Source organism: Prunus avium, chromosome 1 (genome assembly GCF_965620075.1).
Source record: "Prunus avium chromosome 1, drPruAviu1.hap1.1, whole genome shotgun sequence".
Taxonomy (NCBI): Eukaryota; Viridiplantae; Streptophyta; class Magnoliopsida; order Rosales; family Rosaceae; genus Prunus; species Prunus avium.
The window spans coordinates 6,963,849-6,977,381 of NC_142284.1; the positions used below are offsets into that span (position 1 = coordinate 6,963,849).

At 35.3% G+C, this 13,533-nt stretch overlaps 1 protein-coding gene across 1 annotated transcript; it reads left to right on the forward strand.

The window, feature by feature from the left end:
• Positions 1-6,391: 6,391 nt before the first annotated feature.
• LOC110753456 (4-coumarate--CoA ligase CCL1) lies at positions 6,392-10,984 on the forward strand. Its single transcript, XM_088246429.1, has 5 exons — positions 6,392-7,553; positions 8,257-8,455; positions 9,242-9,455; positions 10,033-10,135; positions 10,714-10,984. Exons 1-5 carry the CDS (start codon positions 6,555-6,557, stop codon positions 10,831-10,833), a joined length of 1,635 nt encoding a protein of 544 aa, XP_088102555.1. The 5' UTR covers positions 6,392-6,554; the 3' UTR covers positions 10,834-10,984.
• The last annotated feature ends 2,549 nt before the right edge of the window (positions 10,985-13,533 follow it).

Here is a 13,533-nt window from a genome sequence, read left to right on the forward strand (position 1 = left end):
GAAGTAGGAATTGGTAAATGTGGTATATATATATGTCTATATGTCGGCGCCGTAGGAAGTTTCTAGGCAATTGGTAAATGATGCGTAGAGAAATGGAAGAACGTGTTAATTAAATGGCAGTTGGAAGTAATTTGTCAGAGGATCAAGAGCTTGGTCAATAAAAGTTTATTCCTTTGGAGACTTTTGTTTTGTCTGCTAGCTTTGTTGGTTTGTTTCACACTACTTTCCATTGAATTGATTATATGTTTTTTTTTAATACGAAAGAGTCTAAAGTTATGCCCAAAATCAAACCGAAATCATTGGAAAACAAGAAATTATTAGTATTTTCAGAATTTTATGCGCAAAGAAAATGTTATTTTGTCAAACAATCTAACATCTTATTCTTTCGCATTATAAATTTTCTTTATTTATCATGGGATTTGTCAAATAAATGATCCAAATTGAGTAAATGTTAATTATTAGAACGAAATTCGGCAAAACCTTTAACATATAAAAAGTAACTAAGTAAAGAACTTGATAGTTGAAGGTCTGTTACCCTACATGATTGAGTGGTTGCCTCCATTATATATATTAATTATATGCATTTGTGAAACGTACGTGATTACATAATTGTCGTGCTAAGTCATCTAGCTAGCAAGAATTAAGGTCAATAATTAATTTATTAAAAATACTTTGTGAACAAGAAAAGGAATGTGCATGATTATATATTTCGAAGTTGACTCCCCTCCCTCTAAATTTTTGTTCATTAAAAAAAATAAAATTATCGGGTCAAGTTGGCTGGTCAGGTTTTGCTTAAAATATTTATATAATAGCAACCACTCATTCATGTATCTCATCACTTTCATGGCCATGCCTTTGGATGTTAGTTTGTAGTAATTAAGTATTTGAACATATCTTAATTATGCATGAAGTTCTATCCTAGTACCAAATCCATTAAACTAGTTAGTTGAGATTTGACCTGGTAAACAATCCAAGGTTTTGGCTTAATAAGTTTGTGATATATGAATAAAAATTTGGGAGAATCCAATCCAGGCAAGGCTCTGGTAAACAATATCCAAGATACCAAAATAAATCTTAGAAGTTTGAATACCAAAAGATACAGCCCTCAAGCGCTAATTAGTTATTAAGCTAATATGGCATAAACCCACTTATTTTAGATCTTAATTATATGATTCAAACTGTTTACTTTTAATGTCAATCATTGGAAAAACATCCTCGCAAGAGTTCCCTAAAATCGAAGAACGTTTAGTTATCTAACTTTGACCATATAAATAGACAAACACAATGTTTTTGATAAATAAGTGAATTTTCACAATGAAATTTAGTAGAAATGACCTTAGAATGATGACATAAATTTAACGGTTCGGAATACGAAATTATATTATGGAGAAAACTCGAACAAATTGCTTTGTAATATTGTTTTGTTTTACTAACAAGATAGCCCTTGAGTAGTACTACGAAAAGATTTATCACTCTCTATAGCATTTGGTAAATGGATTGGTTGAGACCTTGAGGTACTTTTTAAGGTTGACAAATTAATAATTAATGAAGGGTTTACTGCTTGACCAAATCGCAATGCCAGCCGCAAGAGCCCTTTTCATGAAAATGAAAGTCCATTAGCAAAAGTAAGCCTCGTGGTCAATTTATGAGTTAGCTAGATAATGATGGAAACTTGGGCGCTAAGTTTTAGCTTTAGCACATGTCAATGTTAAGAGGAGTCCTAGAATGGCAGACGAAAGCGCACCTTAATTTCTTGTACCACTTTGGCGTTTCTAGAAATATCATTCCAGGCAACTTTACAATATAACTCGCGCGTAAGAAAGCTTAGCAAGAAACAGTGTTCAACGTACTCAGCCCAAAAAAAAGAAAGAAGCCACTCTTTTGACGCAGACAATTCAGGCGTATAGGCATGTAGACCCAATTTCATGGAATATTCGAACCAAGCATTTAATTTTTAGAAAAGTAAAATGTGATGACTAAATCATCTAATACCATGTGCTTTAACTTTCCGATATACCATGACAATGCGTAATAGGCTTGGAATACCACACCGATGGCATCCCCGTTACATATAAGTTCTTCTCCACACCTCATAAGGACTCTGAAGGTCCATATAATTATGATATCCTTAAATCAAGTATATCGGACTCTATCTACACTAACTCATTGTTAAGTCCGTGACATATATAATAAGCAAAGCCCAACTTGGTTTTTCCAACATTCCCACTTGGGCGGAAGCTTATTATACATCACAATCTCAAACACAAAGAGTCTAAACACAACATTCTCCCACTGAAGGTCCAAATAATGAAACCTGCTGCATCTCAGTTGAAATATATGTGAATGTCCTCAACATTGAGGCTCTAACCAACATCTTGATCAATAAATTTGATTTAATGTCATATTAAAAAAACTTACCTCATAACCATGAGATGTGGTGTGGTGGTAGCTCACCTCATTCCTTAATCATGAGGTTGGGGGTTCGATCTCCGCCCATGGGAATGGAGCGCATTTTGTGGCCAGCCGTTTACCTCCATTGGGAGAGCTCCTGCGGCGAAAGGGATTAGTCACTACTGTCGGCGGTGTATACCCTTGGGTCTCACCTAAAAAAAAAAAAAACTGACCTCATTGGTCACAGTTCACAACTATATGAATAAGGAGGGAATAGCCCAAGCCAACTTGGACAAAGCAGACCCAGTTTTGATAGAATGTCTCATACTTTACAGCAAAGCATATTCTCCTCTTACGCGTATTTCCCGCAAAGAAGACCCAGTTTTGATAGAATGTTCCCGCAATGAGTTGAATGTTTTTCCAAATATTAATTCCCAGCCAAAGCTTTGACAATAGTGGCCAGAATTGAAGTGCTTTTTCTATTTCATGATTAAGCACAGTTGGGTAAAGACAAACTTTGATCCCAACGCATCCTCATATGCAGAGAATAGTGTTAGAAAATTTTCCATCGTTTGAAAAAATAAAATAAAATAGTGTTGGGAAGAAAGAGTGATAAAGTCCATGCAAATATATCTGAATCTATAACAAAAGTTCATACAAAAGTATGGAAGTCTATAATAAAAATATGTACAAGTTTATTAAAAATCCGGGTAAAACCTATATGAGTTATACAATTCTAGGAAATCTATCACTTAAAAAAAAATCTTTCAAAATCGTACACAATCCTAATTGAATACATTTAATGGATTTTGGCAACAATATTGACTTTCTAAAACCAATAATTAGAAAGTACCAATCAAATCCTTTGACATTGCACAAAACGTTCCTAAGGTTTACGAAACTATCGAACTGCATCCTTAATGTTTTTTTTTTTTTTTTGTCATTCGTGGTCCTCAAGGTTAGTATATGCGATCACAAATGGTCTCCATTGTTAGGTTCCGTAAAAAAACTCGGTTAGTTTGCTGACGTGGCATATATATTTATATCACAAAACATCCCTAAGGTTCACGCGCCTATCACAAATGGTACTGTGAAATTTTTTAATTTTTTAATTTAAAATTCATAAAATTTAGGTTTTCTTTTTAAAATTATTTATAAATGAAAAAATCATTTATGGAAGGACTTTAACCTTGAGGACCATTTATGAACCCTAAACCCTTGGTTTTTACATTTTTAAATTTTAAATTATTTTTAAAAACTCCATTGATTTGTCGATGTGGGATATATGTGGAGCCCACATCAACAATAATATAGTGTCACGTGTATTTAAAAGATAATATATATATATTTAAATAATTTAAAATTCATAAAATTTTAAAAAGAAAACCAAAATTTAATGAATTTTAAATTTTAAATTTTAAAAATTTTGTAGGGAACATTTGTGATAGGTGCATGAACCTCAGGAATGTTTTGCGATATATATATATATATATATATATATATTGACGGAACCTAATAGTGAGGACCATTTGTGATCACAAATACTAACTTTAAGGACCACAAATGACACAAAAAAATATTAAGGATGCAATCTGATAGTTTCGTTAACCTTAGGGACGTTTTGTGATATTAAACCAAAGAACTATCTAGCTTTCAAGTTATAAAGAAGCACTACATGTACGTTTTTTACCCCGTGAAGTCATGAAGTCAATTCTTTTACCAATATTGATGAAACTAAAATATATATAACAAAATTGCAAGAGGCTTGTAACTCAAGTTATGAAAAATATTTACTCCTACATTGACGATCATAAGTTCAATTTTTCTCTCTTCCAATATTACTTGTATAAAAAAGAATGGGAACAAAACCAGGAAGATAAAGTTTGATTTTTTTATTCGATTAAACAAAAATATGATTGCTAAGTCTACACATCTTCTCGTAATAGTATTTTAAAGTGTATGTATATGAAAATGGAATAGTTGTCAACGAGGTATAGCTTAACTCTGAGAGAAATATATTTTCTTTACCAACCTTATAATTTGTAGGAAACATCAAATTCCAAGTGTCAAATAAATAATAAGAAAGAAAATGTCTTTCCGAAAATGCAAGAGGTGGTAGGTGAGATTGCAGCCCTAGTTGCATGGTTTTTTGGTCCTACACTTTTGTGATGCTGATAAGGATGTGTTTTATGTGTGAGACCATGTTTTGTTTAATTTTTTTATTATTTAATTTTTGCTTGGCTAATTAAGCTATTGAAGAGGTATTCAGAGAAGCTTCTAACAAATAAAATAAAAAAATGTCAGACGCGAGCTGCATGTGTTGGTTTGTTTAACACTGAGCTAGGGATTGATGCAGGCTTTTAATCCTCAATTATTTTTGCAAATAAACTGTTGAGGGGTGTGAATAATTAATTAAAAGTTCTAACTTAATGGGAGGTTTTTTTTGTTCTAAAGAATTTTTTATTGAAGGTTTTTAAGTTGAAGTCCAAGTTTTTGGGATCCACTCTACATGTTTATTAATATTGTACGTTCTACAACCCATTTATTATGTATAGTAGATTTTTTTATTCATAAAATATTGTCTATTATTATAAAAGAGCGATAACATTTTATTGATAAGATAAATAAAAAAAGATATACTTATTATTTTACCTGTTGAGGACTATAAAGTTTTGAGTGATGGTGTTTACACCCCCTATCCTATTTCCCCAATCACCTTATCTTCCACCCACTATATAAATTTAAAAAAACACAATCTTATCTTTCCACCCACACTATTATTCTTAAAATACCCTTTAATTATTAATTCAAGCAAATTATCTTTGCTAATCATTAGTAGTTGAGATATGGAAAGGATCAAGTTGTGTTTGACGGATTGGATACATTTTTTAGCAACTGAGGAGTCGTATGTCTATTTTTTGGTCAAACAGTTGAATAGGTGGGTTAAGTGAGTTGAGGTTTTTTCCCTAAGTCCTTAGAAGTCATTTTATAAAGGAGTAAATTTATCTTTAAAATTTTGAAGATAAGATGAGTGGAAAAATAGAACGGGGGTGAAAATTTGAGAAATCCATCCATGCATAAGGACAATGAAAACATCATTTCATATTTTGTGCGAAAAAGGCATTAGAACTCACGAAAGCAAAAAAATATTTTAAATGTTTTTTTTTGCCATAACTAGCCAAAATGCTCATGTAATTAAGCTTACTTGTTCTCTTTTTGTGGAGACGTGTTTTAAAAAAAGAAGCATAAATGGTTGGTTGCTTCCCTCTTTATATTTCAACTTTGAAATTGTCAAGCCTAATGTTTGGTAACCAAATATAAAAGGCCTTCCAAATCCTCCGTCAACTCCAAATTCTATTATTCTTTGAATGCCAAAGACAAATTGATAAAAAGAAAATAGACAAAAATGGAAAAGAAAAAAAAGAAAAAGAAAAGGAAAATGTGGATTTGAGCCGGCGAGCATTATATGAGCCGGCTAGCGAGCGAGTGAGCTATGACGACGTCATTTTACGCGCCTTCCATCCATGGATATGATAAGCAGTTGTAGTAGGTGGATGGTGTCGTTCACTAAATTGACCTACCAAGGAACGGGGGTGTTAGGTGAACCGTCCGACGTGGCAGCCGATTGGTGGCTTAAACTCTAACGTGTGGCCCACAAAAACCAATCCTTATTTTTTTTTGGGTCAAAAAACCATGCACTTCACTTTCCAAACATCCCTCACCTACCCCCAATTTTCACTACAATGCCCATCCCCCACAACCAAAACCACAATAATCTTCCTGGAGAGCGAATCCCTGTTCTCCGCGTGTAAATACATCATGCTAAGAGAAAGAAAGAGAAATGAAGTGTGTACGTGGGTTATGGTGATTAGTGCTGTGAAATACTTTGGTGACAAGCAGTTAAGTGAAAGAGTGGATTTGTTTATGTATTAAGACGTTATTCTGACAAGTTCTCTAAATCCTTGAGAAATTTAATAATACCAAACAAGTCCAGTTCATTTTTTCCCCCATCACCTACTTGTATATTACTTCAACCAAAACCCAAACCAAAAAAAACCAGGGAGAAGGTCTTCTGCAAGAAATCCAGCTAAAACCAACCCACTCCTCACCCCCTATTTTCTCTCTCATTTTCCCTCACTTTCCCTCCACCCAAACACACCCTAATGGATCACCCAAATGATCACCAGTTCATTTTCCGGTCCAAACTCCCCGATATTTACATCCCCAACCACCTACCTCTCCACACCTACTGCTTCGAAAACATCTCCCAGTTCAAAGACCGCCCCTGCCTCATCAACGGCAACACTGGCGAGACCTACACCTACGCCGAAGTCGAGCTCACTTCTCGCAAAGTCGCGGCGGGGCTCGAAAAGCTCGGCATTCACCAGCACGACGTCGTCATGCTCCTCCTCCAGAACTGCCCCGAATTCGTCTTGGCATTCCTCGGGGCTTCTCGCATCGGGGCGGTGGTAACCACAGCGAACCCGTTCTACACGCCCGCCGAGGTAGTCAAGCAGCTAAATGCCTCGACCACGAAGCTCATCATAACGCAATCAGCTTACGTCGACAAAGTCAAAGACTTCGCCATAAAAAATGACGTCAAGATCATGGTTGTTGACGAGTCACCAGCCGACGACGTGTCGGTTCATCATTTCTCGGAGCTGACCACAGCGGACGAGAACGAAATCCCGGCGGTGAAAATAAACCCGGACGACGTCGTTGCGATGCCGTATTCTTCCGGGACCACGGGCCTCCCGAAAGGAGTTATGTTGACGCACAAGGTGCTGGTGACCAGCGTGGCGCAACAAGTGGATGGGGAGAACCCAAATTTGTATTATCATGAGGAGGACGTGATCCTCTGTGTGCTTCCTCTGTTCCATATCTACTCCCTCAATTCGGTGTTTCTTTGCGGACTCAGAGTTGGGGCGGCGATTTTGATCATGCAGAAGTTTGAGATTGGCAAGCTGTTGGAGCTTGTGGAGAGATGTAAGGTGACCATTGCGCCTTTTGTGCCTCCGATCGTTTTGGCTATTGCCAAGAGCCCAGACTTGCATCGGTACGACTTGTCCTCGATACGGATGGTGATGTCTGGGGCGGCGCCGATGGGGAAGGAGCTTGAGGATGCTGTGAGGTCTAAGCTGCCTAAAGCCAAACTTGGACAGGTAATATTAATTTTCTTCTTCTTGATTTTTCATAGCTCCCTATGGGGTTGGAGATCCCATCCCATATGATATCCTCAATCATGTTTTGCGTAGTTTTAGTTGGTGTCACCATCGTCCATTTGCGTGGGGCCTATTTTTAATAGTGAGAGTATGACATGGGTGTTTGTCTGCCGCTGATGAAACTTACTTACAATGCATAAACAATTCACCACCATTCATAGACTCAAACGACTGTTTCTTATATTATTACTCTTGAAAGCAATGCTAGAGAAATAACATATTGTATTAATCTATTGAGTAACGCTAGAGGCAAAACGGTTTTAGACCATATTAATTATGTGACAGTCCGGTTATTACACTTGTTACATCAAATTTTGTGATAAGTTGGTAATTAATTAATATGGTTCATTTAACAAAGACGGTTTGAGTAGAACTAATGATATTGTTGGGTTGGATTTAGTCAACTGTTTTGAGTGTTAATTTGGACTATAATGTGATATTCCCCGTTGATTACGTAGGACCCTTGAGGGCCCAGTCTTATGAAAGGTTTTTGCTTATGAAAAAGTGATTTTGCCATTGCTCCCAAACAGATGTTTTCAGTTGTCAACTTCCAAACAATGTCTTAGCAAAAAGTAGATTTGAATTTAGACAACGATCCTAGAAAATATGAAATAACGTTGTGTAATGTCCAAATTTATATTAGGGGTATGGAATGACAGAGGCGGGACCCGTGCTGTCAATGTGCTTGGCATTTGCAAAGGAACCATTTGAGATAAAATCAGGTGCATGCGGGACCGTCGTAAGAAATGCTGAGATGAAGATCGTGGACCCTGATACTGGTGCTTCGCTTCCCCGGAATCAATCTGGGGAGATTTGCATCAGAGGCAGCCAAATCATGAAAGGTAAACCCTAGACAATTACATGTAATTAAAAATTAATTTTGCTGCCTCTTATATATGTATGTATATATCTGTCTGAACGTATATATATAAAATATTTGTTTGGCAAATAAAATAGGAAACCAGCTGTCAGTTAATTAATCCATTCACTTCTAGAAATGTATGACTGAGTAATCTGATATTTGATTTAAAATTCAACTTTGCAAAATTGGAGAAAAAGAAGTTGCTAAGTATTTCTTTTCTGGGTCGACCAAATTATTGGTGAAAGGGAATGTATTGGCTGCCTTGCAAAGACTTGACAGAGTCTATGGTCCTTGCCAAGTCTTGATTATTTACTAGACGACCCACATATGACCCAGTGCATTTTTATTTATCATTTACAAAAAGAATTACTTTCTTACTTTCTCAATTCATTACTTCCTCCGTTCTAAGTAAAATAAACATGCATGCCTTTGCCTAACATTATCAATTCATTAATTTAAGTAGGAGATTGAGTTGAGCAGTCTCTCAATCTTAAAGTAACCAATAATTTTCCAACCTCATGGATAGTGAGCTTGTGGGTCTTCAAATCACATGAATTATAACTACAGTACTTGCTTGAGGGCCACAGAAAGTGTATGATGATGAGTGCTATCCAAAATGATTGAGTTATTTCTTAACTTTACACTGAAATACCCAATAAACCCAATCAAAGTTTTTCTTTTTCTTTTTCTTTTTGTTAAATTTTGTTCACCCAAAAGTTTATTTTCAAATAAACTTAACATAGCTTGGGGCTAATTGGTGATGCAGGTTACCTTAATGACCCTGAGGCCACAGAGAGAACCATAGATAAAGAAGGCTGGTTGCACACAGGTGATATAGGCTACATCGATGATGATGATGAGCTCTTCATCGTTGATCGATTGAAGGAACTCATCAAATACAAAGGTTTCCAAGTGGCCCCCGCTGAGCTTGAAGCCATGTTGATTGCCCACCCCAACATCTCAGATGCTGCTGTTGTACCGTAAGTTACCCTACACGCTACCACATTCTATATGTTATTAGATAAAACTTCATGCTTTTTATCAGTGGACCATGTTCGTATTTTTATTAGCGGGCAACTCCCAAAGCAGATTTGAACCCTAATTGCAACAGGGATATCTCTTTTATTCTTATAAAAATATCCCTCGTGGCAAGCAAGTTTTTGTCGTATGTACTATTGTTGTTGTAGAGAGATAAGACCCGTTTTTATAATGGGGGCTCAAGATTTTTAGTTGCGGTGGGGGAATTAAACTTGGGAGATGGGTAGATAAATGGGGGCTCAAGATTTTTAGTTGGGGTGGGGGGTTTAAACTTGGGAGATGGGTAGATGGAGAATTCGAACTCGTGAGCAAATAGTTTTTGGGTTATTAGGTAGACCAATCGTGAACAGTGTAAAATTTTAATGACTTGTTTAATATGTGTTGTGGGTTATTAGGTAGACCAATCGTGAACAGTGTAAAATTTTAATGACTTGTTTAATATGTGTTGTGGGTAATTAGGTAGACCAATCGTGAACAGTGTAAAATTTTAATGACTTGTTTAATATGTGTTGGTTTCAGTATGAAAGATGAAGCTGCGGGTGAAATTCCTGTTGCGTTTGTTGTAAGATCAAACGGTTCCAAGATCTCCGAGGAGGACATCAAGCAATACATCTCAAAACAGGTACTCTTTTTTATTCAATCATATTATTAGACATTGCAAATGATTACCACATAACACATGTTGCTTGAACTAATAACCTGTTTTCCTTAATTTTCATTGGCTAGCTAACTGGAGTAGGTAGGGCAAGTTAGATATTATTAGGTATGCCCGAAGAACACGCATGTGGCATAATGTTGGAATTGTCAACCGTCCTGCTGGTTTGTGACAAAAGAAAAAAAGTCATTTGTCGATTCTTCTAATAGTGAAAATTATTATGGAAATTGACTTTTAGACACATGCATGCCTATCCGTTTATGAGATAGATAACCTTGAATATTCTCTTCAATTTATTTATTTATTATTAGATTTTACGAACTACCAGTCCTTTTTCTTTATCAATGATGGAGGAAGAGAGATTCGAACTCAATCTCTTTTAATATTATGAAGGAGATTCGAACTTTAGTTCTCTTTTAAGATGAGACAGAAGTCAAGCTGAAAATTCTAGGCAGTCCTATGTGTGCGCATATACTTTCTTATAAGTTATAAATTTTTTAAGTAATTTTTTGTGATTGTGGAATTGTTACGTGTTATATGTGCAGGTGGTGTTCTATAAGAGAATTGGTCGGGTTTTCTTCACAGACAAAATACCTATAGCACCTTCTGGCAAAATCTTGAGAAAAGATTTGAGAGCAAGGCTGGCTGCAGGCTTACCCAATTAGGGTTTCAAGGTGACAAGTTAATAGGAAAATATCAAGACTATCTCATATGTGTGAAGATGAAACACACATCAATGCTATATGGTGTTGGATATTATATATTGTTAAATATTATTTAGTTTCTATAGTAAATGAAAAATAAGTTTCTCCAAAAGAGGTGTGTCTTAGTATTTGGTTTGCATTTGGTCATCCTTTGAAGTGCAGTTATTAATTAAAGGATTTTTTCAGCCATTTTACTCCCTGAACTATGACCCTAATCAAACTAAACCCCCTAAATTAACAAATCAGTTAATTTAGCACTCGAATTAATTAAAACAATCAATTTAGCCCTTATCGTCAAAATTTTCTAATTTCATTAATTTTTTCCGTCCAAAAAGTCATGTGTAGGACACGTGACTTACTATTTGAATTTTTTATATTATTATATTAGAAAAACTAAAATATTGAGAAAACAAAACAAATTAAAAAATAAACGAAAAAAAATGAAAAAACCTAAACCCATCTTCTCCATCACGCTCCATTAAAAAATCTTCTCTATCATCAACTTCCATTGTTGAGATCACAAAAGTCATCAAACTAGAAGAACTAAACAATTTTTTTTATAAAGAAATTGTTGGATCAATTGGATGTTTGTTGTTCCAAAACAAAAAAGATTTTTATTTATTTATAATTTTAATTTGTAAATATGGGCCCTTGTATTGTTAAAGATTTAAAGTGGTTATTATTTGGTCCCTCGTATTTTTAAACTGTCAATCTATTTAATATGGGCCTTGAACAATTATATATACAATTTGAGGGCCTAAGCCGTCGCCGTCGGGCCCAGGCTCCAGGCCGGCCTTGCCCCTCCTCTCATCACCCTCCTTCCAACGTCTCCACTCCTTGGGTAGACACTCCTCTTTCGGACAACCCAATCCTATTTTTATTCAAGTTTTTTCTTTTCTCTAATAATATTATGATTTACTTTTAATGAATTTTTAATATTTTTAGATTCATTAAGTTTTTTATTATTAATTTTAAAAAGGTTTATAGGTTTTCAAAAGAAAAAAAGGTTTATCATGTTTATTTAATAACAAATTTAGTAGAATTGGCAACATTGGCTAACGGTTATAAACACATGAATTGAATTGGCCAAATTAAAAATATAAAGACTAAATTGGTCAATATAGTAAAACACAGAGACCATTTTTGCATTTAAGCCATTTCTTAATAACAAGAGATAAGAGACTTTTAGAAACCCTCTTATGATTTGTTCGAGACCAAGCACCTTACAATAGTTAAACCTTTTCAATTGATAGATACAAAGATGAAACAAAAATAAAGTGCAGAAAGTGGGGAGCCAATTGAAAGTGGGTTGAAGCAGGATCCTACTTTCTCTAACTCATGGCAGCCAAGCAGCACTAAAATACAAAGTAAAGTTGGGTTTCAACATCAAAGGCTTCGAAAGAGATGAGGTTTTATATCCTTTTGGAGCTTACACGAATTTGATTTCAACCACATATCATGACTGTACACAAAGCTGAAATCCATACCCACAAGAATATATGTATACCAGACCAGAGAGAGAGAGAGAGAGAGAGAGAGAGTTGGATATGGAACATAGTAAAATGGATGATGTACGACATTCGATGATGAGCAAAGCACAGTGAGAGTCATTATCCACGTGTATGCAGAAAATAAAAGCAAATGAGTCATCGGACTCAGGCCGTCCATGAACCCACCTTAATCTATAAAAAGCCGACAAAACACAAACATGTCCACTACCATCCTCATCTCACTTTGATCTTCATAAGATATTGCCGTATCCAAACGCAAAAATGGAGGCTCCTCACCTCAATTGCTCTTGTCTATATGCATGCCACTTTTCCATGTGACTCTCTAATTTATTTAATTTCATTTTTTAAGTTTTCACTAATGACATATTTGGTGATTGGGATTGGATTGATTCATAAGGTAGAATTGAATTTGGATGGATAATACTAATCCAATGATGTGTTTGGAAGTACACATAATTAAGGGGTTGGATTAACAAAATATTTACATGGCCTGGCAGAATTAGACATAATGCAATCCAACTTAGGGCCCATTTGGGAGTTCTTCTGGAACAGTTAAAAGCGTTTTCTGACAACCAAAAGCGCTTTTGACAGAGTTTGGCAGAAAAGTTTAGAAGCACTTTTGGGCCATAAAAGCACTTTCTGGAGAAGCACCTGCCCTGTGCTTCTTCAGGAAGCACTCCCAAGTGCTTTTCCAAGAAGCACTTCTATTTCTTATGAAAATTTCAACGTCTTTATAATAAAAGCGCTTTTGGTAGAAGCTTATAAGTAGAAGTGCTTCATAAAGAAGCAATCCCAAACGAGCCTTTAATCCCAACCTTTCGGTGGGATTTATAATGCTACTACATTTGGGTCTAGTAGGATTAGACACAATCCAATCTAGGTTATTTTTAGACTGCCAAACATTTGACTAGGATTTTGAATCATGCTCATCAAAAAACTTGATTGATAAAAAAAAATGAAAAGAAACTAAACAAAACTTGATTTGTAGCAACTAGGGTTTTTTCTTTCTAAAATTAAATATATTACTGAAGAAATTGTAACTAGGCCTCGTTTAGTTGCTTGACTTGAATTGGATTAAAATTGAGTTCAATCTAGTTTTTATGAGTGGGATTTGTAAAATACAATATATTGACAACTAGTTGCTTGACAA